The following is a 26,464-nucleotide window of genomic DNA, read 5'->3' on the forward strand; positions in this document are numbered from 1 at the left end:
ATCGGGCTGTGCTGGCCCTGTTGCAGATTGCGTGGTAGATAGAGCCCTCTGCAGGAAGAAAAAAGGCAAGAGACTGAGACAGCACCAGTGTTTACTAGAACAGACCTGAAAGGTAACAGATGAAATAGCAATAGCTTATCACGTCTTTTAACCCTGCAGGTGTAATTGTCTCTAGCGAGTCTCTGATATTTGCCTCCGTGCTCTTCCGAGCTTACAGTGTTACAGCTCCCTGCACCTTTCCTCTTGTCCCATTGCCTGCTCCTCCCTCCCACGCTGCCCAACAGCTGCCTGCTCGTGCCATGCGCTCAGCCTGCCTGCATTTTGGGTGCAGTGCAGAGCTGCGGTGGTGCTCAGGCTGCTTTGCTAGGCACAGGAACACGACACTCTTATCTCACATCCTCTGCCTTTATCACTAAAACGATCATGTTACCCTGAGTTTTGGGCTTGTTTCAAGCACTTTTATTTCTTTCTTTGCACAAGACACAAAAAACCCCAGACTCCAGATGAAACCAATGTGTGAAGATGGGAATGCCTCTGTGTGTGTGTGGTGTGTATAGAATCATAGAATCATTAAGGTTGGAAAATACCTCTGAGATCATCGAGTCCAACCACTAACTTATCTGCCAGGTCCACCTCTAAACCATGTCCCTAAGCACCACATCCACATGTTTTTTGAATACTTCCAGCCACTGTGATTGCACCATTTCCCTGGGCAGTCTGTTCCAATGCCTAACCACTCTCTCCATGAAGAAATTTTTCCTAATATCGAACCTAAATCTCCCCTAGCACAACTTGAGGCCATTTCCTCTCGTCCTGTTGCTTGCTACCTGGGAGAAGAGACCAACCTCCACCTTGCTACAACCTCCTTTCAGGTAGTTGTAGAGAGCAATAAGGTCTCCCCTCAGCCTCCTCTTCTCCAAACTAAACAACCCCAGCTCCCTCAGCCGCTTCTCATAAGACATGTTCTCTAGACCCTTCACCAACTTCATTCCCCTTCTTTGGACACGGTCCAGCACCTCAATGTCTTTCTTGCAGTGAGGGGCCCAAAGCTGAACACAGTACTCAAGGTGCGGCCTCACCAGTGCCGAGTACAGGGGCACTATCACCTCCCTGGTCCTGCTGGCCACACTATTTCTGATACAAGCCAGGATGCCATTGGCCCTCTTGGCCACCTAGGCACAGTGCTGGCTCATGTTCAGCCAGCTGTCGACCAGCACCCCCAGGTCCTTTTCTGCTGGGCAGCTTTCCAGCCACTCTTCCCCAAGCCTGTAGCATTGCATGGAGTTGTTGTGACCCAAGTGCAGGACCCAGCACTTGTTGAACCTCATACAGTTGGTTTCAGCCCATCGATCCAGCCTGTCAGATCCCTCTGTAGAGCCTACCCTCCAGCAGATCAACACTTCCACCCAACTTGGTGTTGTCTGTAACCTTACTGAGGGTGCACTCGATCCCCTCATCAAGACCATTGATAAAGACATTGAACAGAACTGGCCTGCACCTCCAGTTTTTCATGCCTTCTGGCTGCAGGCCTTTCAGCTACAAATCCCAGGCCTCTGGGGTGGTACAAGGAAGCAACCTTTGTTGGGGAGCCATCAGCCAGGAGGAGAGCTAGTGTTTGGGTTTCTTCCCTACGGAGACCTGTGGTGGTCCCTGAGTCTCAAAACAGAGTGACAAAAGACCCAGAGCCGCTTCCCTGGTCCCACAGCCTCTCTACACTCAGTTACCTCTTCTCTCCCCATCCAACACCTTTACCTTTCTAAAACCTATGACTCAGTTACAGAGCAGGGACTTCCCAGGTTTACAGCCCTCATGGCTATAGGAAGAGGTAGAGAGGGCTCTCTTCTGAACAGAGGGCTTCTTCCCTTGAACTCTGGTTTCACAGTGAGGTCTTAAATATCAGTGTTCCCTTCTCCAAAACCACTACACATCTGTTTGTGGAAGAGAAACCACTGGGGCTTTTCTGCTCTGCAACTGACGGAACCATGCTTGGCTGCTCCGAGAGCATCTGCATGGTTCCTCACAGAAAAATATCCAGGCCTGATTTGATGGTTGGAGGGGCTGGAGACATTCTGGAGACATTCTTGTCTCCTCTCAGATCCTGTCCTACATTCCTGGGGCTATATGGGAGAACCCAAAGGCCAGTTGCTCTCGAGCCTTTATGTTCGGACATGGGAAATACCATGCCCGCAGTTCTGGCAATCCTCAGTGGATTGCACCCTGCACCTCCGCCTTCAGTTTGGAAAGGGAAGAAGCATATCTGGCAAGTTGTCCTGTCAGTCATCTTCCTGCCAAGTGGGAGGCGGAGGGAACCAATGCTCCCAAATTTCTTCACTGGAAGAGCCCAGCATGGGAGGGAAGCTGTCCAATGACTCCATCTTCCTGCTGCCAGTGACCAGGTCAGAGCTCAGTTTTTGCTGGCAATCTTTTTCTTACGGGCAGAGACCAGATCATAGAAAGGATCCTGTGTGATGCTGGTCCTGGAAATAAGAGGAAATGGGAGCAAAAGTAAGAGATTTAATGCTGGAGAGCAGTACAGGCTACCTAACTGAACTTGCACAGAGACACCACTCACCAAAATGTAGGACCGGAGATCTGCAGATCCACAGCAGAGAATTTAGCTGTGGCTAGAGATTCTCTAGAAGGGACCTTGAAACTCTTTGAAGTCAAGAGGTACCATAGTTGCCAGACTGAAAACATTTCTTTCCACCCCCTTTTTCAAGCTCTAATTACCAAACAAACTGCATGGCCATTTGTTCCTGGGGCTGATCAAAGGCAAGCTCAGGCCTCCAGTTTTGGTCTCCTCACCGTATTGCCTCAATCCACTCATCACGTTCTGCTGGTGTGGCTGCTGAGATCTTGTAGGACTGATGCTTGCCTTCAACCACCTTCCCATCCCCATCTGTTTTGCAGGCTTTGATCTTCTGCCCTTTGCAGTTGGGATTGAAGAGCTCAAAGCAGTTCTGTCAGAAAGGGAATAAAATGGAGCAGTAGGGGAGGACAGGGTGGACCAAGGAGATTATGCTGCCTTCAACCATGGGTGACAGGCTCAGAGACCTTCCAAAGGGGAGGAGAGCATTCTGACTCTGAAATGCAACAGAGCCTTTCCTTTCCCACTCCAAGAATTCCCCTGTGACTTAGATCTCCAGGCCCTCTATGAGTTAGATCTCCAGGCCACTGCTCTTAGGTAAATACAGCCCTCCTGTGAAGGACTGGACACTAAAACAGGCTTTATGGAGAGATGGATCATCAACAGTTATCAGAAAACACCTTCTAGTATCTGTCACTCTGCTCCACTCATGAAGATCTCTTCCCCCTAATTTTAAGCAGATGCAACATCCTCTCTTCTGCCTGCCACCACGCAGATAGAAGGCGCTTTTCCCAGATTCATGACACATCAAAGAGTAGGTATCCACAAAAGACACACAGACAAAGAGTGTCACTTCCTGGGCAAGTTTCCTAACACCACAGCACTGTCTGGTCCACACGTGCTGTAACTCATGGAGAGTCCCAGGGAGAGAAATTGAACCCACATCTCCTGGTGCAAAATGAGTAAGCAGTCAGCTATGTGCACTCAGCTCTGCCCCCCTACACATACACACACATGTGAAAACCTACAATACAGCCAGTCAAAGGACAGCTCTCCATTCACACCAGGTCTTCCCTGGTAAAATACAATCATGTTTAGATTCCTCATGTTTAGATGGGGGGGGACAAAGAGGTTTTGAATGGTACCTTCCCTCTGAGAAGCATGGTAAGAGTAGGGTGTGTGCACCCTCTCTTCCCTCTGCCCGCCTGAGACCCTGTGTTGGCAGAGTACCAAGCAATGGAGACTTACTGGCTTTTTGGGATCATCCACCTTCCGGACTGATAGGTTCTCCAGGGGGATAATGCCCAGAGGCTCTTTGTCCTGAAGGCAAGGCAACATGAATTAACACCCAACATGCTCCCCACATCTATGCCACTATTTACAGCCTCTCTGATTTCCCAGATGTGTGCCTTTGTGGGGGTGACAAGGGCAGTGTATGCCTGGAGAGATCCCCCTCCATTTACACAGTGGGAAGCTTAGTTAACAGGAGATCACAGCAATAGCTGCAGTGTCCAGCCTCTCTCCTCCTCAAGACCAGAGGCAAGGAAACAGCACAGGAGAGAAGGGAGGCCTGAGTTCAGTCTGGGAGCATAGGGTAGAAGGGAAGCGTTTCCCCCTACCCTGTGCTCCTCCCTGGCCCCTCAGAGGCTCATAACCACCCAGAACACAGTTTCCCAATGAGGAGTTAAGCCTTTACCGTGGTATATTCAAAGTAGTACAGGCAGTTATCGGTCAGAATGAACCAACGGCGTTTCCAGGTTTTCACACGTCCTCCTAAAGGCAGTGAGGTTCAAAAGCCATTAATCACACATTTTGCTGTCCTTTCTGCTCCCTCCAACCTCCAGACTTGCAAACACAGGCATACCCTCCCAGCTCTCCCTGTAGATCAGCCCCAAGGAGGCAACCGTGGTGCTCACCCGCTGATGTGATGCCATATGGTGGACACACACACACAGGGAGTCAATTTTGCTCCGATGGGGCTGAGAGTGGGGAGGGGTGAGGGATATCTTTTTGAGTCCCTTTTTGAGCAGACAAAGCCTGCAGGAGCTGAGCAGGTGGCTGGTTTCAACAGCAGGTGTCAGCCTCACCCCACCACAGCAGACAGGAGGGAAGGACAGCAGAGATGCTGGTGGGTTCCTGAGGGAGATTTGTGATGGGCAGGCAGGCAGGCGGGGAGTTCAGAGGAGCTAGGGGAATACTCCCCCTTACCTAGTTTCAGGAGCCAGCCCTCACGGTTAGGGTTGAAGAAAGTATGTGTGAGGTCGTTCCCATCATCTTCTGGTATGGAGAACGGCTCATTCTTTATGCTCTCAAACAGATTCTGCCCCAGCGTGTTGGTGGGGGAAAGAGAGAGGGAAAGAGAAAAAACGAGAGACAGACTTCTGACAAAGCTTATATACAACTCTCCTAGGTCCATCTGGTTCATCACTCTGTTTCCATAGGGGCAGGCAGGTGAATGGGGAGGGGAGTGGACAATGAGCATTGGGGGTACAACAGCCCTCAGTCTACACCTCGCAGGGTCTCAAGGGGGATCACCAGCTTTTTTCTGCATACTGCGTCAAAAAAAGAGACCCAATTTGGAAAGCCACAAAGACAAAAGTGTGCACCCATATCAAGAGAGGCTGCAGTGACCAAACCCAGCATGTCACACTAGTGCCGCTGTGGGTAGTACTAAGGTATAGAGAGGGGACAGGACGTGGCAGAGACTGCAGCCCCATTTAGGCCCTGGGCTGGTGGGGCCAAACACTCTGCTGAGACCTTGTATGTAGAGACCAACACACACATCTATACGACCACAACGAGGCACATTTCATAGAACTAAGGCTTTTGCACTGAGGGACACACAGTGTGACATGCATAACAGCAGAGTGACAGGGAGGCAGGTTACTAGCTTTCAAGGGATACAAAAATGTTGCTCACATCATTGGTCTGCCATCATTTATTACATAAATCCCAAGACAAGGAAAAAAAATGAAACTACAGGCTCCTGCAACTTCCCTCAAATTGCCTGAAAGAAATGGCACTCTGGAGAAAAATCTAAAGCCTTTACCCTGAGGGGATGCTGCTCAGCAAACCCAAGTGTGGGGTGTAGGCAGTCTCTTTGACACAAGACACAAGCTATTCTCCCCAGGTTGGTTGGGTGAAGGCACACATGTAGGCAGGCTGCCCACCTCTACCCTGCCTCATAGGGCAGGTCCCATGCCTGCTGAGCCTTTGGGAAAATGGCAGCTCCAGCTTTGCTAATGGATGCATGCCCTGTCTGTCTCCCCCATTCTGCATCTTCATCCTCTGGGATCAGAGACACCATGGACCTGCTGAGAGCTTTACAGATGCTAGAAGAGACCCTGACACTCATTTGGGGCTTCTTGGTTCTACTCATTCAAAGATATATCCTGGTGTAAGAGAGGTTAGGTACTGGTGTCCTGACTGATGTGAACACTGGAGCCAGCTGAGACATTTAGGTACGAACCAAGGAAAGGGATTCATAATCTGGGCCATGGCGACATTGTCTAACACACACAGGGACACACAAGAAATGGACAGTCCCCTTTGGGGCTCGGACTTCCAAAGCTGGCCAAAAGACTCAGGTGCCCAGCTACCTCCCACAGAGGTGGGTGCCCCATTCACACAGCCTTATACCTACACGACACACAGACACCCGCAGCTCATGTCTTCCTCTCTCACACAGTTACAGTATCTGCTTCCCTCTCACATGGACACACTTAAAAGCCCAAACTTTCTTAAACCTATACTGCTATTCCCTGAATGTCTCCAGCCCTGCCTCTCTTGCTCCATGTCTTCACCAACAAGCATGTGTGCAGCCCCTCTCCGAAGCAGTTTCCACGTTTTCCAGCTTTGCTTTTGTACATACTGCCCTCTTTCCTCGTACAGCCCTTCCCCTTGTACAGCAGAAGGTCAGTTGGCCTGTATTACACTGAGACCTGTGGACCTTTGCTTCTCAATGGACACCAAGCCAGAGAGAAAAGAGGGACTGATCAGAAAACGGGAGGTCTTCTTACCTTTAAGAGCTCTTCTGGCAGGTCGCCTCCATTGTCAATGCCTCTGTTGATGGATACAAACCTTTCAAAGGGGGGTTTGTCTTTCACATTGGGGTTGTGCAGGCTGGTGTTAAGCATGATGATAGAGAAGGAGAGTATATAACAGGTATCTGGCAACAAGAAAGAAAATGAGGATGGGTGGCACTTGTCTTAGAGGACAGATCAATCCACACCCTAACAGGTGGCTTGGTTTCCAGTCATTGGAGAACATCATCACCCTCTCAGCTGTAGGAGGAAAAGGAAGATGTCCCCTCTGCTAGGAGAAAGAGGAACAGAGTTGATCTCCTATGATCAAGTGATTCAGTCCTCTTGGGGTAATGGGGCAAGTCAGGTAGATCTGGTCCGATAATGTCTCTGCCAGCAGGAAAGTTTCTACACACTCATGTCTGTCAGTGCTATCTTTGCTGTGATGAGGGGTACCTCATGTGGGGCTGGGAGCACTTCTTAAGTCTATTGCCCATGGGGATGAACTGGAGCACAGTAGCAAAAGGAGGACTGAAGACCCTCAACCTATTGAAAAGCTTCACAGGAACTGGGCTGCCTCCTTCAGCTTAAGGGGAAACATCCACACTTCCAAGTGATGCCCTCTGTGCTTTGTGAATGGAAAAGGAATGTTCCTCTCTCTAGCAAACAGTGGAGCTAAGCTTTACGGGCCTTCTCCCCATAATTACCTGTGGACTGGAATACTCCGGGGTTACACTTGCAGTACCAGTTGGCAAAGGCCTCCATCATCCGGTCAATCTTCTGTGCTTCCCCAGGCAGCCGGAAGCTCCATAGGAACTGTCTATCAGAAGCAGCATGCCAGAGAGTTAGATTGGGTGCAAGGGACATTTATCCCTTCCCTCAACCCATGGGACACCATGAAAATAAAAGAAGTCTCATCACACTGGGGAGACAACACAGTGCAGGAAGCAGGAGCTCTGCTCTGCTCACTAGAAATTGCCTGGGCTCATCAGCCTCAAACACCCTAAAAGCAGGAACCAGAACTAAGCATCCTGGAAATCATGGCTCCTCTTCCCTAAAGAGTGTCCTGCAAGGCAGCAGAGACCTCAAGAGAAAGAGTTCTGCCAGAAGGCTGGCGTATAAGAAAACAAGATGCCCTAAGACAGAGTCACTTTGTCACTGACATAATGGGCACTGTGGACAGACATGTTTCCTGGTGCAAAAAATAACTTGCCCCTTCCCCCCAGCCTTTGAAGCCACAGTGACCCACTTTGCTTTTCCCACCTTCTCTGCACATGGCCAGTCCAGTCAAGGTGCCATGAAAGAGTTCCCCCAGGAAAAGGTGTTAACAACTCACAGAGCAACAGTCTTTGAGCCAACATATGTTGCAGGGCCTTGGGAAGCCCTATTTCAGCCCCGTAGGGCTTCACAACCTTCCTGGGTGATAAGACCCAGTGGCTGAGCAGGCTTCTGCTCCATCCACTGTGTCCTGCATGCTCACTCACCTCAGTGCCTGCACCAGGTTGAGGTTGGCAAACTGGTGACATGCCACAAAGGCTTGGAGGATCTGAATGTTTGTGGGGTCCCTGGGAGAGGATAGAGAGAAACAGTCAGAAGAGAGCTTCAACCCTGCTCAGTTTGGATGCCCCTTGGTGGGACAACATGCACCTGGCTCCATCCCAGCCATCCACTTCCCCTCTGACCAACAAGAAGCCAAGATGCACGCTCTTGTCTGGGAAGACTGACCCCGTTACAGGCAGAAGGAAAGGTAGCCCATACAGCCAGCCTTAGCCACACTCCAAAGGCCCCCCTCCCTGGGTGTACTGCCCACCCAGCCCACTGCAGTTCAAGGTATCTTCAGTCTTGGCACCTGACTGAGGTCTGCCAGGGGTCATCTAAAATGGTATTTGATAGGGGCCAGGCAGGACAGGGCCTCCAAAGGGCTTCCTCATCTTGGCTGTGTTGCTCACCTCCCACCCAGGTAATCCCCAATGGCTGTCTTGTTCAGGCCTTCACCCTTGTGGAGGAATTTGGCGATCTCCTGCAGGTCTGAGGACAATACCTGGTGCTCGATCAGGTACTGGATCCCCTGGGGGAGGAGAAACAAGACAATGAAATAAGACAGCTTTGTGGGCTGATAAGAAAGTAGGACCCTAACACGCTGATATCAGCCTTCCTTGGCTCTGATGATGTTGCCTCCTCTGTTACTCCGCAGCCCCTTTATGGGAGACCACAGCTGTGTTCCCACCCTTATTCCATCCCTCTTCATACCCCACGGTGGGTCAGGCCCACTTCCATTTCATCCCTAGATTTGGATAAATGTTTCACTGGGATGGAAACTCAAAGAAAAAAAAAAGGGCAATGTAGGTTAAAAGTCCAAAAAGACAAAGTCAAAATAGTTCATTTTAACATTTTCAATCAAAATATCTTAGTGTTCTGTTCCTAAATGTCGTTTTTTTCTGAATGAAGTTAACTTAAAGAAAAAAATGCTTTTTTAAAGGAGACAAAATTTAAAAATGTACTCAGACAAAAATATGGGCTTGAGACAACTTCAAATTATTTTTTCCTAAATTTTCTTTAACGCCACAGAAGCCTGCAATCTTTTCAGCTCCATCCTCCCCAGCCAGCAAGGATGGAATATGTTTTTTTAAGGAATATAGAAGGTCAAAAGAGTCAAAATCCTATTTTAGAGGGAATTTCATGATTTTCAAAGTCACAGAAAGTTGAGGCTTTGTTCAGATTCTTAACAATATCTAAAACCACTGCAACTCTCCAGACCACATTGCAATTCTCCTCACAAAATACAATAAAGGAATGAAAATTGGTTTAGATCCATCAAAATGTTCTACTTCAACTGAATCAATTCACTTGCCCCAAAGAAAAAGCAGTTTCAAAAGAAGAAATTGAAACATTTGTGAGATTTTTCCACACTATTTTCCTTTCTTTTTCCCCAGACAGAATTTCAGTAAGATCAATTTAATTTTGCAAAGCGTTGCGATGATTATAGGTCTCCATTTTCCAGAAGAAAATGTTTCTCCCAAAAGGTTTTGTTCAGCCAGATTCCTAATGCTTACCTCCCCTAGCCTCCAGAACTTGCCCTGAGGTCTTGGAGATAGGAACTCATTTAAAGTATCAGCATTGCATGGATGAAGCGTAACCTTAGCAAGGAGGGGCAAAGAAAGTTCCTTGCATTGCAGCATCTCTCAGCCTATGGCATGTAGCAAAAGGGAAGCAATAAACAGATATGCATAATATAGACACATAGTATAACCTTTAGGCCCAGCTGATTGGCATTGAACTAATAAAGCTGAACTGGTTTGGGGTCAGAACTAGTTCAGGTATTTCTGCACAGCATGGCACAGTGCCACGAAGAGAGATGCCCCTGGGGCCTCAAACCAAGGTCAGACAGAAAGACAAAATGAAACCTGCTCTCACGCAGGCTGTTAAGTACTGATATTGCTGCTCTGAGACAGCTTCCACTGGCAGAGGGACGTCCAGGGGACTGGCAAGCACTCCAGCTGTGATGTAGACACTGGGGAAGGCATCTTGAGGGTCTCATCAGGGCAGAGGAGGAGGAGGCATGAAAAGTTGTCACCCAGACCAGCAGCCACCCAAGATGTGGGGTGTTAGCTGATGATGAGCAATCGTTCAATCGCAGCTTGTGGTTTTCCTTACAGAGCTCAAAAAATGGTCTACCAGTGAGGAGGGAGGAAGAGGAAACTGTCTTTCTCGCATCTTGTCTACTTAATCATGACAATCTTAGAGCTTTCTGCAGAGGGCTGAAGGCTATGGAGTCTGGACCCCACTGGTCAGAGTCCCAGAAAGTGGAAAACCTGGATTCACTCCACAGTCCAACCAGTGCTACCAAAATCAAAACTACTTCCAAAATGACAAAGGCAGCTTGTCCTCTTCTGTTCTGAATGAGCCAAGGAACCTGACACACTCTCAAAACTTCTCACCTTCTTCGTACTTCATACGTATGGGGGGAAGCAACACAGCTTGATCATATCAGAAGACCTTATTCAGGGACAGGATGGAGGGTGGTACTAACTGAAGCCTTAGTGAGGTAGGAAACCAGTCCCACACTCCCATGCCGTAGTTCCTTTGACATGGTTGGCTGCAAGTGGACCAGTAGCCAACAGAAGCTCTTCCTCCCAGGTTTCTCCTCATAGGTGGAATGAGCAAATCCTACCTTTGCAGGGTCCATGTTGAATTTCTTCCGGCCCAGGGACAGAAGTTTATCCCGCTGTGATAGCTTGCTGCAAACACAAAGAAGAAGGGAAGTCAAACTTAGAATAAAGGGCCATGTTTCAATTCACTCGCAAGGTAACTCGGATATCTCAAGGACAGGTGTCTGACTATCCAGGAATCCAGAAATCTCAGAGGAGAGAAGGGTATTCCTTTCCCTGTCCTTGTTGTGATCCAAATCCCATCAGTGTTTTTGTTTTCTCAACATCAAGAGAGAGACTTTGTAAACAAAGGAATACCCATCTTGTCCCACTTGCCTGGTCTGCTCCCCAGGATTATTGTCTGCCTCTTGCCTCTCCTCTGCATTTTGGAAGCACTCAATCTCTGCAAACACTTCAGCAATCTCTTCCTTCAGCTTCTGCAAGAGAAATAGCAGGAGGATGAGGGCTATGCAGGGAAAAACAGCAGACACATACACAGTGTGTCTTACTTCTTCCCTCAATCATAGAAAAAGTCCAGGTCAGATGGACATGACTAGCCAAGGATGTCTATGAAATGGGCATGGCTCTGGGGTGACCCTGCTGGATGTCAGATGAAAACAATGGGAGAGAGGGGCAGAAGGATGTTCTCATGTCTGTTGTCAATGAAGGCTGGAAAATCAAGCTTAGCCAGTGTGGAAAGTGTCAGAGAAATCACCCCAGTGTTGATTTCAGTTCCTCAAACAATGTCAGATGTGAGACTCCTTCCATCGTGCCCATTTCCTTCTAGCTTTTAGTTTGCATAGCTGTGCTACACATCCAGGAAAGGAGAAGTGGAACCAGTAACTGTGAGGTCAATATGAACCTCAAGTGGCCACACTGTGAAACACAGAGTTTTTAAAGTACCTATCATTCAAATACCATTGAGCAGATACCTGCCTTTAGGTGGAGAAAGAAGAGAGGAGGAGTAAAAGAAGAGTAATGACTACCAAATTTTAAAAGATCAATTGTAGAATTCAGTTTCCTTTAGGCCCATGACAGACCATGGCCTTCTTGGCTGGATATTCTGCATTAACAAGGAAATGAAGATGTCTGTATCTCCATGCTTCCATCCTGCAGTTATGGTTCTCCTCAGAGCCAGAGTGCATCACAGCTCTCTTCCAGGAATCACCCAAATTATTCCCCATGCAAAGCAGAATAGGCAGCGGAAGAAGGGTTGTTTTATGACAGATCTTGCCTCAACAAGGAGTGAGGATGTGGCCACAGTATGCACCCAAATAGAGAAACTGAAGTTCTCCAATATCCTGTAATTTAAAAGAGCTCCTGGATTTCAGTTTTGCTCTGGCCTTCATTCTGTTGTGCTTCATCAGTCTCCAGAGCTGGGAGTGTTCCTTACTAAGCTTTAGCTATTGCACAAATGTAACAAAGCTGTGATCTTAGCTCCTGAATTTCAAATGATTATCAGTTTTGTTATTTTACGCACTGCTGTCTTTTGACAGTGCAACCGGCAAGTCTAGAGCCATCCTCTCCCCTCCTACCTCTCCCCCCACCAGACATCCTCCCAAGTCTTTGTGTTAAAGAGTATTGCTAGATACTTTCTGAAGAAATCCACCTGGGAAATGTCTCTAGTTCTAGGTACTCTTCCACCTAAACTCATCCTGCTCCATTGGACAATACATACCCCATTGGTTAACAGCTTTGGGATTTAGAGTATGGATCTGTGTAGTCTAGCAGCTTTTGTCTGTCCATAGTGGGTAAAAAATGTAGTATTCCTGTTCAAGTATCCTGCCTCCTGCAGTGCCCATTGCCTATTCTAAAGATTGAAGAGATAAGAACCACATGCAAGCAAACAACATGCACGTACATTCATAGCCCGTTTTACAAGAAGGGACAAGACACCATTCTGATTTGCAGCAGAGATGGTGAGTCTAGAAGCCTGAGAAGCTTAATCCTTTATGCAAGGAAATTCCCCAAGGATCTGGACATTTTAATGTTGTGGGAAAATCAGTGTAAGTCCAATGATTCAGTGCAATAAGCTCTCTCAAATGGGAGACCACATTCCACGGTGGTGGAGGCAGAACAGAATAGAAAGCATAAGGCACCATGCATGACTGCCATGCAATATTACTGACTGATTTTGAATCTATCTGACATTTTAGGATTCTTTGGAGAAATGTTTGGGTCTGCTAAAAGAAGAAAAGCAAGTTCAACCACGGAAACTTGTGTGGGAAGTCCTGCAATCACACCTCTTTAGAGAGACAGGATCCTTCATGGAGGACTTGTTAGAGGTCCACAAACCAAAAAACAGTTTAATGAACACAGTGGGATGCAGCGGATAACTAGGACTGATATGTCATTAGCAGGTAATCAGTAATTAAAAATAATCATAAATGCTGAGCCAGATCCCTGCCAGTATGACTTAGTAAAGTTATACTCATTTCCTTAGTCCTAAATATGCAATCCCAGCTCATCCCTGCTAATGAGCTGACCAGCCTTTCTCAAATATCCCATTAAGGTAGTTGATGACTCCTGCAACAGAGAGTACCAGGTTGGATGTTAGTGGTGGCAAATCTGCCAGGGCAGCCTGAAGTTCAGAATTCAAGTTGGATCGTGCCAGAGCAAATGTCTCCTGTGCAGGATCACTTCTGCATGGCCTGGACTGTTATGTGAAGACTCTCCTTGGTGAAGACTCTCCTTGGTGAAGACAGTTTTGAGAAGGCTAGGCAGACAAGATGAACAGGATGGTCCTTACCTTAATGTCCTCCAAAAGCTCCTGTCTGTGCTGCCTTATTGTCTCTATTTCAGCTTCTTCAGCCTCACTCAAGTCAGTTGATTCTGGAAGAACAAAGATGCCTGTGAGAATAGTGCTAGGGCCAACATATCACAGGAAAAGCTGCCTCAAACTCTCAGCACCTATCCTCTCCTAGGGTCATGCCACAGCAACTCTGATTTCTGTGTTTCAGCATCTGTGTTCCCTGCTGTTGCAGCCGCTGCACCTCAGCTTTGCCCTGCAAATGGTTCTCAGTCCCGAGCGAGCAGCACAGACCCATATATCCCTCCTAGCAGCCAGCCGCTGTGCTGGTAGCCCTCTGATCTAACCCTGCAGCAACCCACCCCACCTACTCAACCAATTTTGCTTGCTGCGAGCACAATGAAGAGGTCTTACCAAATGGTCTTTGGTGGTTTTTATGTCAGTCATCTTTATGTACTGAAAAGCTGTGACCTGAATACTTTATCTACATCCAAACCTCCCATGAAGAGCCACTGGCTTCATGGATTGATCCACCACAGCTAGAGTCAGAAATGGCTTAAGAGAGAGAATTGAGGTTTTTCAAGTCTGAGGGCAGGATCTGGGGGGATGAAAGCCTTGCTGAAGAAGGAGCACCCGTGGGAGGCTGCTGTTCTGTGGACTACAGACAATGCAGAACTATAAGTAGGCTTCCTTGTAACGTACAGGAAGTTAAACAGATACCATCAGAGCCAAGGCGACCACAAAATGATTCATAAAAGACTTAGAAGAATTGGGGTGACAGCACTGCTGCCAAATATAATCCAGGTGAAGCACAGCCTCTTCAGCAAGGAAAAGAGAAGGCTGCAGCCCTAGAGAGGCAAAGCAGATTGTGAGCCCCAGGAAAAAACAGGGGGCTCACACAAGGATGAGAGCACTGGAGCTCCTGGGAGGTCACTGCAGAACTTGCAGACAATGTCCTTGCTGCACCTAAGCACTATGAGACAAAGTTTCCCCAGAAGCTAGGTCAGGTCACTGGATGCCCTGCTCCACTGTTTCATAAGCCAAAATCCCCTGGGCCTCCCATCTTCCTGGAAAAAGGGGAAGTGGCGCCAGCTGCCTTGGAAATTCTCTTAGTGTGGATCTCACACGCAAAACAACTGCTATAAATATGAGTGGGGAAAAAAGGGGAAGGAACCAGCCAAGACAGACAGAAGGAAAAGGGGACAAAGGCAGTCATCTCAGAGCCCATATGCTTCTTTCATGTCATGGCCACAACAGCTCAGCAAGACCTGCCTTCCCCGATGCTAATCCTTCCCCCATCCTCCCAGCTGGTTGGGTTTCCATGTGCTAAGTCTGTCCTATTACTTTTCTCAGGCTGCAGCCCCTCTTCCTCCTGCTGTTTTCAAGCATTGCATTCCCTGGGGAGAGGCTGCTGAGCCTCAGGGAGGAAAGCACTGGGCAAGGAGCCAGCACAAAGCCAGGACTGGAAAGGACCCATGTCCCCTCCCAGCTCTGCAAGCAGCCCTTGTGAAGAGCTGAAAGCAGCTGACTGATTGCTGAAGCTGGTCAAGGGACGAGGAAAACCTGTGGCATCCAGCAACTTGCAACAGCCAAATCTGTATGTGAGGGGAAAACAAACAAACAAACAAGCAAGGAAGCAAGCAAACAAGCAAGGAAGCAAGCAAACAAAAAGAAACAACAAAAAACCCCATGCAGTGGCTTTGCTGCTAGTTAGGCAGGATGCTGACTTCCCCTTGAATGTCAGCCCTGCGCGTCTGAGGGGTGCCTGGGTCTTTCAGCTTACTTTATGTCTCCCACCGTTCTGGTGTCTGCAGGAGATGAGGCCAGCCTCTTGGTCTCCTCAGCTTTATCTCTCTCACCCCTACGGGGGCTGGTAATTGTGGAATCACTGAGGTGATTCCTTGACAAATGACCACTAAGACCCTTTGTCCTGTATTTCTTTCCACAAAAGCACTGTAGCAGGACATACCTGAGGAACCTCCCCTTCCCCCACCCCATCAGCAAAGTCTGTGGTGTGGCTGCTTTCTTTGCTTCAGTTGTTCTGTGTCTGCTGAAGCAGCCTAAAGCATCTCAAAGAGATGTGAGGCTCCCAGAGGACACCATCTCACCCACATGACCCCCACGGAGACTGTAAATAACTCAGTCCTGCTTTGTCCTGAGCATCTGAAAACCCCAACTCCCAAGTGTCAAATCCCCAACCCCAACCTGTCCAGTTTGTCAGAATGAGGAAAGTGTGGGAAGGGCTGTGTGTGTGGGGAGGGCGGGGGGCAAAAAGCATACAAGTCATGGAGAAGGGGACGGAATCAAAAGATAAAAAACCAGGAAAGGGTGACATAGTAAGGAAAAAAACGTCCGGATCAAACTTTCAGAGCAATTTAGATTGAGCTGCAGAGAGGGTCCTGGTAACGTTTCCTAAGTTTCCTAAACAGCTTAAGTCCCTGATTGCCTTGGAAAAGAATTCTGAGGTCAGTGCCTGCACGTTACTCTGCTTCCTTAACAGAAGGCCTGATGCTCTGCTCAAGGCTGTTTTGAGGCCGTTCGTCAATGTTATTGCACACATTGGGGTCTACAGTTAGGGGAAGTGAACACAAAAGGCTTGTTTGGGGACATCCATGGAAAGGCAGCGAAGGCAGCAGAGGCAGCTGGGCAGGCAGCAGATGAGATAATGAGAGCAGGCTGCTTTGCTTTTCCTTCCCTCTCCACGTTGAGAACAAGCTGAGCTGGCAGGAGAGGGACGCTTCGAGTGAAGCACTGCCTGACTCGCTCCGACTGCTTGCAATGGCAGAGGGAATTCATCCCTGCACTGGGGGACTGAGAAACCGCTTCAGCCTCATCAAAGCCCTCAGAACCACCAAGTTCCACTTCCCTCTAGGGCTAGGTCAGGACACAGATGAAGCATAGCCCTGGTCAGGGTTCTCTGCACAGGGGGAAATTTCACCCCGATGAAGAACACCCCACGAAAACACCCACAGGTTTCAGGGGGATGCTGTCAGACAAACCAACGCCAAAATCTTCCAGTTCAGACACAAGACAAAAAACTTAGGCTAGCACCCTCTCCAGAGAGGGCATGAAGTTGCTGCTTGAAATTTATTTTCAGAGAGCAAATGTTGAAAGGAAAGCACATCAGCATCACATTTGTGGGGCTCTTGAGGTTGTTTCCCCACTCTCAGGGCAGACCCAGATGGAGAGACCTGCCAGTTCTTCACGAATTGCCTAGGCTTGTATTTTTAGTGCTCTCACTCATAACAGAACACAGACTTCAATTCCAGTTGTGGTGCTTTACGCCCTCAGCCTCCCCATCTGGAAAGCAGGACGGAATTACCCAAAAGTCTCATGTGGCCAGCAAAGAGTACTGTGTTTGCTGGTCTCATTTCCCATTGCAAAGGGCTGTGCAGAGCTGTCCAGGTGCTAAGTGAGGCTTTCAATCCCAAGCAAAAGTATATGAATAGGAAGATAGCTTTCGGAGCACAGAGATAAGTGGCAAGTGACTACCCGGGAAAGCTGGAAGGATGGACTGCAGAAACAGTAGGGGAAGGTTATGAAGAATGACTGCATCTGTAGTGCTGTTACAGACTATCCACATGCTACCCACTCGCAGTATAACAGCAGCAGTTCAGCTGGCCCATTTGCAAGGCAATGTAGGGCTCCAAGTGTGGTTGCTAAAGGGTTTGGGCACTTCCACCCATGGCAACAGGCAAGCAGAGCAACCTGATGGGCACCTTCTGCCTGGATGAGGTTGTCTAGTGGAAGAATTTCACCTGAAATTCCTTTTCTTTTTTGATATGGCTTCTGTGTCATCTCCAGCACAGACCACCACCTCCCCAGCCAGGTTCCAGGCTGGTACCGGGCAGATAACAGGAAGCCTTCCAGCTCCTCAGTTCCCTCCAGCCCAATCTGTTTCCCTCCTGCAGCCACTCCACATTTCTCTTCCAGCTTGTGTCAGAAGAAATTCAACATGGGCCTCACACAGGTTTTATTTGCACATTCCAGCTATGGGGGGAAAGGTGTGAAGAAGAATTTATGTTGTCTCCTGGTCCCCTTATCCCACATGACAACTTACAGCAATCAGTATAGCTTCCAGCCACTTTTGCCTATGGCTCTCACCCCACACATTCTAGCACGTGATACCACGGTACCAGTCTGCTCTCCCATGGTTCACACACCCAGCTCAAGGATTTGGCATACTGGCTCTGTGGCCTCACCCAGACAGTCGCTAGAGGGTCCTGAAGGAAGCTGGAAGAGGACATCCACTGCAGGGAGAGCAGCCTTCCCACAGATATAGGTCTCATTTGCACGCAGCTGTAGCAGACAGGTACCTAACAGGACCATTGCATCTCCGGGTAGGAGTGACTCCAGGAAAAGGTGTATGTGCATCTCTGACCTTCAGGAAAACCATATCACAACTGAGCAACTTTCACATCCAGTGCTCTAAAGCCCACTGGAAAACTGCATCTGGCAGCAGCCTTGGCTCTCAAGGTAGAGCAGCATCAAACAAACCCACTTTCCCACCTGCCTGTGAAGTGACAGGCTAGGACTGAGCAAAGACATCAGTCAGATCTCTTCATGCATTGCCTGTCTCCAGGCTCTGCCTCTAGCCTGAGCTGAGCAAACCCGCATTGTCCCTGCACAGGATCTCATTGTGCTATTGCAGTGTGTAACTTTTAAGACATAATTACCTCAATAACACATAACTTGAGGGAATGACTGTGTCAGACCATCAGTTCTGAGAGCCTCAGTTTCTGTGGAAAGAACACCCCAATATGAATTGCAAAACAGAAGGTACCCCGCCTCCTCCTGCCCAGCTTCTCCTGCAGAAGCTTTGTCCACAGTTGCTTTCAGGTGGTGAGGGCTGGGTGATCTGAAGAGACCGACCTTCACCAACATTCATAGCCAGATTCTGGCAAGAGCGCAGCTCCCACAGGCCCCACCAGTTTCCCTGACAAGCAAGGCTGGTATGCAGTTTGAGCATGCCCTTTCCTTGGCTACCCACCTAGGAGCTAAAAAGTGCAAACCGTTGTTGAAACTGGGCACTGCTTTTTCCCTTCGTTCTGTGCTCTATCTCATATATGCAAAAGCCTGTGAGGACACAGTCAAACATGGCAGGGCCATTGCAAGATGATCCCTTTTCTTCCTGGCCCTTGTTCAGCCTGTTCCCGTTCGTCTCTCCCTATCTGCTGCCTTTGCACAGACACACACTCAGACTTTCCTCAGCCAGAGGCTAGAAATGTTCAGTCTGGCAGTATGCCTTTCCCTGCTGAATCCCAACCACTTTAACCACCACCTGCCAAAGTAGGAAATAAAACCCGAGATCTCTCTCAGTTCCTCAGATGTGGGTTGTCTCCCCCCACCCACATCTGCCTTTTGTGATTATTTCAGGACAAGGCAGGCCCACCTGCAGGTCACTTGGAGCTCGTAGAACCCTAATACAGTCATTTACCTTTAACATGGACATAAGCAAGAGAGGCCCCAGTACGAAAAGCCTTGCAAGCATGTTGCACTGGGATACCCAACTGCCTAAGAGTCTCTGCAAAGACAAACCAGCTCCGGGGGGCTGTAGGGAAACACTACTGAGGAGCTTGCAAGCCATGCCAGAGTTGCATGAAGAGAAGCCAAAGCTTATAGGTGCTCATCCCAAGTGTCACATATACCCTTAATACCCCTGATTCAGTTCCCAGCTCAGCTCAGGATCACCAGCACAAGGGATCACAGCAGCAGACACTATCAGCACAAAGGCCATTGATATCAGTGGGAAAATTTCTCCTGATGTGAAAGGAGTTTGCTTACAGGAGAGCAAGTAAAAAGAAAACCATGCCTAATCCTGAAGGCTGACAAGCAATTAACTGCACCACCAGGGATCTTCCACCATCTCATTCCTCCAGCCACAGCATCCACTCTTGCCGCTGGGATTTCATGGTGTGCTCTGCCCTGTCAGACTGAGTGCACAGCCCTCACAGAAAACAAGGCAAAAGATGGTCAAGGCTTACCAGCAGGACAAAAGTCCATCCTGAAGAGTTCAATATACTTTCAATAAAAGTGTTGTTCCTCCTTGCCTTCTGCTTGTTCAGATGCTTCACAGAACTGAAACAACTTGGAGCCAGTGACCAAGATCGTAGCAGCATTAGGGGGGCGGGTTGCCTGTGACTCCGCCCTTCCTCTCCTCATCCCTCCGACCACATCTCATGAGCTTGCATCAGTGAAGGAAACTGTATGTGCATACTGCTATGAGCTAAGAGGGGCTCCTCGGCTACCTCTGAAATGCGAATCCACAAATGCATTTCCATCCCAGCAGCTTTTTGGGCAATTTCTGAGCACACATCTCTGTCTGAAGGGACTGAAATGAGCAGTGAGAGGCCGATAGTACTTTGGGCTTTTGTCTGAGATACTCCGAGGATGGGGGGGGGGGAGGGGAGGGGAAGGGAAGTTCTTGATTCAGAAAACCCATCTGATTTGGGAAGTGGTTTCACATTAAAGGAAAGATTCTTCCTGTGTTAATTCTGCAGCAGGTGTGGGGGGGATGAACACTCCAAAACTGGAGGATGGTTGATGGAAGGGAGAAGAGACTCTTTTTCTTCTTTTCCCTCCCTCACTGCCCACTAAGTGACTTGCACTCTAAGTCTTGCTCCTTTTTCTTTTTCCACTAACAAACTCTTTTTCTTGGGAAGCCTTGTAAGTAAGGATGGAGTGAACTGAGGATGAATGAAGTCCTCTCTCAGGTTTAGCAGTATTCCTGCTGGTGGGAGAGCAGGACCATTTTGAAGGCACTTGTGCTGTTCTGTTCACCTGCAAGGCAGAGAGGTGTTCTTTTTCCTCCATCCCCTCCACACAGCCCCAGAAGGCTGTACACTTCCCCTTGAGTTGTGTTTGGTTTCCATGTGATTTATGTGGTAGATCTCTGATGTAGGCAGTGTGGGAAAAAAGAAGCATGCAGGAGAGCACCATGTCAGAGTCAGAAGAACTGACGATTGAATAAATAGGTCAAGGTAAAATTCAAACCAGGTGTGGTGCCCAGACAGGGTTCTTGCCTCCTCTAGCAGGACTGAAACTGTAGAGAGATGGCTTCTCTCCATGCATGAACACTTACCTCTGAAGCACTCTACATACTTTGCTCCCCGGCCTGTTGCTGTACTCACAGCAGGCCTTGAGCAAGACAGCAAAACAGGTCCAGACTTCTACCTACTATCTTTCCATGAGACTGCAAGGTAGAGTTTGCAAGAGCATTGCATGTGTAGAAAAACAAGAAATGACCCTTTGGCTTGTTATGCAGTCAGAGCTAGCAGCTATGTACACTTGCCACCATTTAGAATAGGCTCCTGTGAGGCTGAAGATCCTTGACTCACTAGGAAAGGAAGAGCTATTACCTTCCCACATTCCCATTAACTGCAGCTGGTCTGAGATCCTCTGGAGAGAATAACTGGTGCTTTAAAAGGCTTGATGAGAAAGGAGGATCTGCCTGAACACTTTAGCTAAGGTCCATTGCTCTAGGGCCATTCAGCCTCACAAAGGCAGACACAGATTGCCCTCCCTTCCTCTCAGTCTCTTACATTTGCTCTAACCTGTGGTTATGCTATAGGTTCAGTGCTTTTACTGGAGAGGATAAGCGCTCCAATGAACCTCCAGTGAGGAGTGGGAGATATCCCAACCTTAAAGATGTCAACAGGTGGCAGAAATCCAGAATGAATCCACACAGGCAGCTGTAAACAGGAGTCACAAATAACCTATGATGTTTAGGAAGAGTCAGTGGCAAACATTTAGCACTCGCTTTCCATGGTCAGTGACAATATTTTCAAAGAAGCAACTAGGAGCTTATTTGGGAGGGATAAAAGGAAGAAGAGAGCAAGCTTTATTAATGCAAACTGATTACAAACCGTTACACCCATGTCTGCCATGACCTTCATTACACCCAATGTCCATGCTTAAAATTTATCAGAGGCCTGCATTTGGGTCATAAATTGGCAAGAGCCCCGCCCTTGTAAACTCAGTTTCTGTCTTGATATTCTGGGCCACATCAGAGGAGAATTCACTGCCCCACAGTCCAGCCCAGTGTCCCAGTTCCTGCACTGGGGCTGGGTCCAGCGTATCACCTCCAGTCCTTCCATAATTGTTTTCCACAAAAAAATTGTTTCAGCAGTATTGCAGCTGACATCAAGCAGACATGCCAACCTAAAGCACTGCCTTGAAAGACCTGATCTTGCCTGCCTCAAAGTTGCGTGGCATATATAGGCAACTTGATGAGGGCTGTTCTTATACATGCGTCGGTGGCCAGGTCAAACCACAAGCACCCTGCAAACACCAAAACTGATGCGTCTGTGCACTGCAGAAGTACTCCTACCCACTCCAACAGAGAGCAATGCAAAACCTGTACCTGTGTCTCTAATCCTTACTTGATTCACCTCTTAACTCCTTGATGCTTCCTTCTTCTCACAGCTTTTCCTGCCTGTCTGTTGGAACCCCTAACTTCCCCGTTTTGAGACCTTACCTACTAATTCAGTTCAATGATCACCTCCACTACTTGCATTCTCCTGGTTCTGGTAGCCTTGCTTTTAACAGTGGTTGGCCTTGATGCACTTTAAATGCTTTCAGCTATTTCAGCCAGAGGAATCTGAATGGGAAATGCACCGTTAAAAAAATGCATAAGTCTATTTAATGTAAAAATGGAACACCTGTGAGATGTTTTCTCCTGAGGGTACACAAGAAGTGAGACAGGATCATATAACTAAACTAAGCCTAGAGCCTCTCCCATTCTTTCCAAAGTGCAGGGTAAGTATGTCTCCCTCTCCAGGTCCTTAGTCCCCCACTCATTCACATGGTACACAAATTAGTTTGGTTCCAGGCTTACCCTGGAGCAAAACAGCCAGTTCCTCTCTTGAGAAAACCTGGGCCCAGATGAGAGGTCAGTTCACTTGAGCATCCCAGACAGGCAGTACAGATCTGTAGTGAACTCAGGTGGATACCAACACTACCCCAGCCAGCAATGCATCTGGAAATGCCCTTAAGGTAAGTAACACACATTCTGTGGTCATGGAATGAAAACACCATGAAAGGGCTACAACACAACCCTCTTATTATTTCAAGTGAAAAAGGTGGGGAGGAACCAAAGGAAAAAGCAAAGACAGAGACAACAAGGGAGAACAAGGGAGAATGAGAGGAAGGAAGGAAGGAAGGAAGGAAGGAAGGAAGGAAGGAAGGGAGGGAGGGAGGGAGGGAGGGAGGGAAGAAGGGAGCAAAAAAGGAGAGGAAAAAAGGAGAGGAACGAAGCAGGAAAGCTAGCAAGCATAAAAGCAAAAGCAAGCAAAAGCAAGCAAGCAAGCAACAAAGAACACATAAAAATTAATTATAGAAACATCAAATGGATCCTAGGGGAGATGAGATTTAAATGCTATAGAGTGTGGTCAGAGCCAGCCCGTAGCCAGTGGCTCAGAGCACATGGGTTCTCCCACTGGTATTATCAACAAGGCCAACATAGATACGGCCTAGGTCAAATACAGACTAAGCAAGGAGAATTTGACATGCAGCAAAAATCAACTTATGCTGAAAGAAACCCACATCCAGGAGACTAACTCTTACATTGGGCACTGATTCTGGCATATTCCTCCTTCTAGAGACATCTGTGGCCTATACATTAAAAAAAATCACTATGATGACTGCAGCAACATGTGGGAAAAGAGCAACCCAGATGAGATCAAGGGCATATCTCACCAAGGAATGTACTCCTTGGAAAAGTGGGAGACTGGAGGAAGAACCAAAGAACATTTTCCAGGTGACAGAGATTATTTCAACAAGGCCAAGAGTAGAGCTGGGAATGGCAGCTCCTCGCTCCAAGACATACCTGGCTCAGAGGTGCAAACAAAGTTCTCTTAGCTGTGCAAGAAGAGGTGTCAACAAGGGAACAAGAGGACTGGGTGGGAGAGGGTGTTGAGGGGTCTACATAATATCAGGGTAAGTGAAGGGGACTGAGACAGGTCAGATATGTCTGGGGTTGGATTGGGGTGGGATTTGGTCCTTTTTGTCCCCTCCTATCATTCCCCTTCAGATCCACCACCCTACAGGTAACACACTGCTTCTCCTGTGCCTCCAGAGCTGTTGGGAATAGGGACCGGAAGAAGTAGACCCCTGGAAATCAGCACTTCTGATACAGGACTGGGGTTAGATCCAGTAACTGCTTCTGCCACTGCACCTTCTTCCCAGCTGTGGTTGTCTCAGGCTAGGGCTGTGCAGGTAAGAGGTGGGAGTGTGTGCAGTGGGGGCATCCAGGCTGGTCCAGCAGTTCTCACCTTATCAAGCATGGGCAGATTAGGCAGACCACTGCAGATCAGGCCGCTCCCTGTGCCTCCTGTGCCACGAACCATTTTTTCTCCCAGGATGCTCCCTGACTGTACACAGAGACTTAAATTGGATCTGGAAATATCCGTTGTTCTGGTGGTCACAAAGGAAATTATCAAACCAACAGCATGCGTGCACTTTTCTACTGCTTGGTATAGCTTAAAATAATTGTGTAAATAAAAAAGAAATATAAGTATTTCCTACTACTTTCAAGGGGATAAAGACAGTGACAAAGTGCCATGTATTTCTCTGTGCTGAACATGTCAATTGTATTCCCACAACTATCTACAGAGAGACAAAGTACAGATCTGTACAAATTCAATAGCCCCTTCAGGATGTCTAGCCTGCCATTCAGGTTAGGCTTAGGGATTGCAGTATGTCAGGAGAGAGTGTAGCACTTCTTACACGGTATTGTGGGGATTATGAGCTGCACAGACAGTATTTTGATGCAAGGTAAAACAGCACTAGAGCAAAGACAATCACAGGATTTGTCATATAACAATTGGAGCGGTCTTCTCAGAGCAGGGGGTCTGTGTTCGAAACCTCGCCCCTCGGGCTGAGACGCTGCCTCAGGAAACTTCCCAGGATTGAGTGCCCTCACCTCCTTCTGGTGAGTGATTTCTTCTGGATATCCTTGAGTGAGCCCTCACACACACGCGCACACCCCTCCCCGGGTGAGCGATTACATCTGGGTACCCACGGGAGGGAGAGCGTTCCCCCCCCCTTTGTGAGTGAAAGCGTGCGCGCACTTTGGATCATCACTCTCGTGTGTATTGTCATGTAATAACAATACCCACCCGACTGACACATCGGACCTGTTATGTGTTAAATGTTATCGGACCTGTTGTGTGTTAAATGTTATCATTTGATTTGATTTCAGTTTACCCCTGTTTCTCATTGTTTTCTGTTGTGTGGTGTTGGCTGTTTTGTGCAATAAAGTTGTTTGAGTTTGTCCTTTGTTTCAGTTAATTTTAGTGTACCTCCGTGACAGAGGGCCACTTAGAGTCTGATAAACTTGAATGAAGAGCCAGAGGGATTTTTTTGTTAGACTCAGAAGCGCAGCAAGGTTGAAGCTTCAAGCCTTTGAAATAAAATAGTAGAAGTCAAGCAAAAGATTTTACTTTGGTAGTTCAGGAAATATTAGTCTTGTAAAACAGAGTAGCTACAGATTTCCTTAGTACTCTAAACAGCGCTTTTCACTTCCCTGATGCAGCCTTCCTAGAAGATACCATAGCTTACCAGTAAGGATATGTATTAGATCTGGTTTTACAAAACATAGAATAGCTAACGTCTGATAATGTATGAAGAGTACTAGCAGGCAGGGGAGTCAAGTCAAGCAGTTGACCCTCAAGTTAGAATTTACATGTGTAATCTCTAGTCCCTGTTACCTCCCCTCTAAAACAGGCAGGTGAAAAAACATTGTTGAACCATCTGAGTACCGCATGGGAAAGGATGCACAGTCAGATATTGATCTGTGTTTATCACCATTAAGTAACAGAGTGGTATCAGCGAGATGGGGGTTGTCACTGGCTGAGAACAGAATATCTGTAAGAATGGAAACCCATATCAGAATCACTGGGGACTTGCAGAAGTACAGAGAACCAGATAAGGCCAAGCCATAAAAAAAAAAAAAGAGTATGATTTAGAGTCTGCGAACAACTTCTCAACTGAGGGAAGTGCAAGTGTGAATCAGCCATCACAGAGAACTTGATGCCCAAAGGTCTGTGCCATGGTCTTCTGCTTACCCAAGTGCATAGTGGAGAAGAGGTGGAGGAGGTGAACCTCTTTCAGTGCTCAAGATAGAAGCATGGCAGTGGACCTGCTATTTTGCCCCAAACTGGAAAGGCTGAGAACAGTCACACTCTGAAGACAGAGGAGCTTCCATGACACAACGTATCAGGAATGGACCACCTGCCCCTGATTGCAGTAGGCCTGGTCTCCAGAAAAGCCAATGAGTAAGACAGATCCAAGATTCAGTAAACACCATTTGCAAGATGAGTTGCTTATGAGTTACGTCGTAAACGTAGGTAGTTTGTGTCCAGTGAGACTGGATTGGAAACTTTTTTCCTAACCTTTTACTTGACAGGGTAAATTTAGGCTAGAGGAGCCCTTGGTATGGCCATATTAGAAAACAGATCCTGTATGAAGCAACTCCACAACCTCTCTAACAAGGACTGCAGAACATCATGGCCTGAGGTGCATCGCCCCACTTCAGTTATGATCTGAGCTTTGAATTCAGGGCAGGCTTTTCGGACAAGCGTGGCAGTCAGTGAGAAACCACAGCAGCGAGGGGAGAGGGGGGCAGCAACAGGGAGGGGTGGGAGTTCTGGAGGAGAGAAGCAGCAAAGCAAGATCTAAAAGCAGGAGGCAGATGGTACGACGCTGTGTGAATGGGGAAGTGGGAAAACGCAAAAGGGGAATATAGCAAGCAGGGACAGTTTGCAGCCCAGCCAGGCTGAAGCAAATTTCTCTCTTCCCTGGTGGAGGCCCAGCACACGCAGAAAAGGTCTCATGGCCGCTCAGGATTGCCTGAGCGACAGCTCACATAAAATAAATCCTACCAGGGCCCAGGGTAATGAGAATACCTGCTGTGGCCATGCCTTGTGTGCACAAAGAAATGAGCCTTGTGTCCCCCCCC

At 48.0% G+C, this 26,464-nt stretch overlaps 1 protein-coding gene across 1 annotated transcript; it reads right to left on the minus strand.

Moving 5' to 3' along the window:
- Positions 1-188: 188 nt before the first annotated feature.
- On the minus strand, positions 189-19,604 carry CYTH4 (cytohesin 4). The gene is made up of 13 exons (XM_009475181.2): positions 19,491-19,604; positions 13,507-13,589; positions 11,094-11,194; positions 10,781-10,847; positions 8,559-8,677; positions 8,094-8,174; positions 7,317-7,429; positions 6,607-6,755; positions 4,796-4,907; positions 4,284-4,360; positions 3,836-3,907; positions 2,806-2,960; positions 189-2,477 (listed from the first exon to the last, which is right to left on the minus strand). Exons 1-13 carry the CDS (start codon positions 19,507-19,509, stop codon positions 2,405-2,407), a joined length of 1,221 nt encoding a protein of 406 aa, XP_009473456.1. The 5' UTR covers positions 19,510-19,604; the 3' UTR covers positions 189-2,404.
- Positions 19,605-26,464: the final 6,860 nt, after the last annotated feature.

The sequence above is a fragment of the Nipponia nippon genome, unplaced genomic scaffold (genome assembly GCF_047370975.1).
Source record: "Nipponia nippon isolate SJK-2023a ecotype South Korea unplaced genomic scaffold, ASM4737097v1 scaffold_3, whole genome shotgun sequence".
Classification (NCBI taxonomy): Eukaryota; Metazoa; Chordata; class Aves; order Pelecaniformes; family Threskiornithidae; genus Nipponia; species Nipponia nippon.

Coding starts and splice junctions, on each gene's coding strand:
- CYTH4 (XM_009475181.2), bottom strand. Junction 4,908..6,606: donor TGCCAGAAGAGCTCTTAAAG/GTAAGAAGACCT, acceptor ACGCTGGGGCAG/AATCTGTTTGAGAGCATAAA. Junction 2,961..3,835: donor TGGATGATCCCAAAAAGCCA/GTAAGTCTCCAT, acceptor CCTTTCTGACAG/AACTGCTTTGAGCTCTTCAA.